The sequence below is a fragment of the Perkinsus marinus genome, assembly GCF_000006405.1.
Source record: "Perkinsus marinus ATCC 50983 genomic scaffold scf_1104296934662, whole genome shotgun sequence".
Lineage (NCBI taxonomy): Eukaryota > Perkinsozoa > Perkinsida > Perkinsidae > Perkinsus > Perkinsus marinus.
In genome coordinates this window covers 1-1,084 of record NW_003214678.1, presented here as the reverse complement: position 1 = coordinate 1,084, position 1,084 = coordinate 1, and the positions used below count along the sequence as shown (strand labels likewise).

Sequence of the window (1,084 nt, the reverse complement as noted above, 5' to 3'; positions counted from 1 at the left end):
AGCGGCGACGTTCGCGAGATCTAATGGTATTCTGTTCATGAAACGTCAGCAAAGGGAGGTCAGAGAGTCCGCGATGCTTTCCTCAACTCAGCCAGGCAAGTGCTGCTGCAGATCCAAATGGGCCTCATTGACTGCGCCAACACGCCCGGTGTGAAAATGTCCGGTCCGGAAAGCGGCAGAGTGGCGACTGTTTACGAGAGGGGTTTGCATTTGATGCGCAACCCGGTCTATAACAAGGCGGAGGCATTCACAGAGGCCGAGCGTGAGGAGCTTGGGCTCATTGGCTTGTTACCTCCCAAGGTCCTCAGCATTGACACTCAAGTGGAAAGATGCATGCAACAGCTTCGAACCAAGGATACAGATATAGGCCGCTACATCTACCTGGAAGGTGTACACAATCGCAATGAAACGTTGTATTATCGTCTGCTTCTGGACAACATCACGGATCTGATGCCCATCGTATACACTCCGTCGGTGGGTCAGGCCTGCAAGGACTTCGATCGTATTTTCCGAGGCTCTCGTGGTATTTACTTTAATATCTCGGAGAAAGGCAACTTCAAACAAGTCATCTGGAACAGCAATGTTCGTGATGCTGATATCATCGTGGTCACTGATGGTTCTCGTATTCTTGGTCTTGGTGATCTTGGTACCAACGGTATGGGTATCCCTATTGGTAAACTCTCCCTTTATGTCGCATGTGCCGGTATCAACCCTGGCCGCACTGTGCCTGTTACCCTTGATGTCGGTACTAATAACCCGGATCTGCTCAATGATGATATGTACCTTGGTGAGCGCCATAAGAGAGTCGATGGTGAGGAGTACTATGCTGCTGTGGACGAGTTTGTCGATGCTGTCCGTTCCCGTTGGCCCGGTGTCCTCATCCAATTCGAGGACTTCACTAATGATCACGCCTTCCCCCTCCTCAAGAGGTATCAAGAGAACATCTTATGCTTTAATGATGATATCCAGGGTACTGGCTCTGTCGCCCTGGCAGGAGTACTCACCGCAATGCGAGCCAAATCCGAGGCTCTCGCTGACCAACGCATCGTTTTCTTCGGGGCCGGCTCTGCAGCTGTCGGGGTAG

At 51.6% G+C, this 1,084-nt stretch overlaps 1 protein-coding gene across 1 annotated transcript; it reads left to right on the top strand.

Annotated features, from left to right (window-relative positions):
- Window positions 1-117: 117 nt before the first annotated feature.
- Window positions 118-1,080, top strand: Pmar_PMAR009871 (malic enzyme, putative; the record flags this gene model as incomplete). The annotated part of the gene is made up of 1 exon (XM_002784713.1): window positions 118-1,080. A coding segment is annotated over one exon (963 nt), but the record flags the coding sequence as incomplete, so codon positions are not given.
- Window positions 1,081-1,084: the final 4 nt, after the last annotated feature.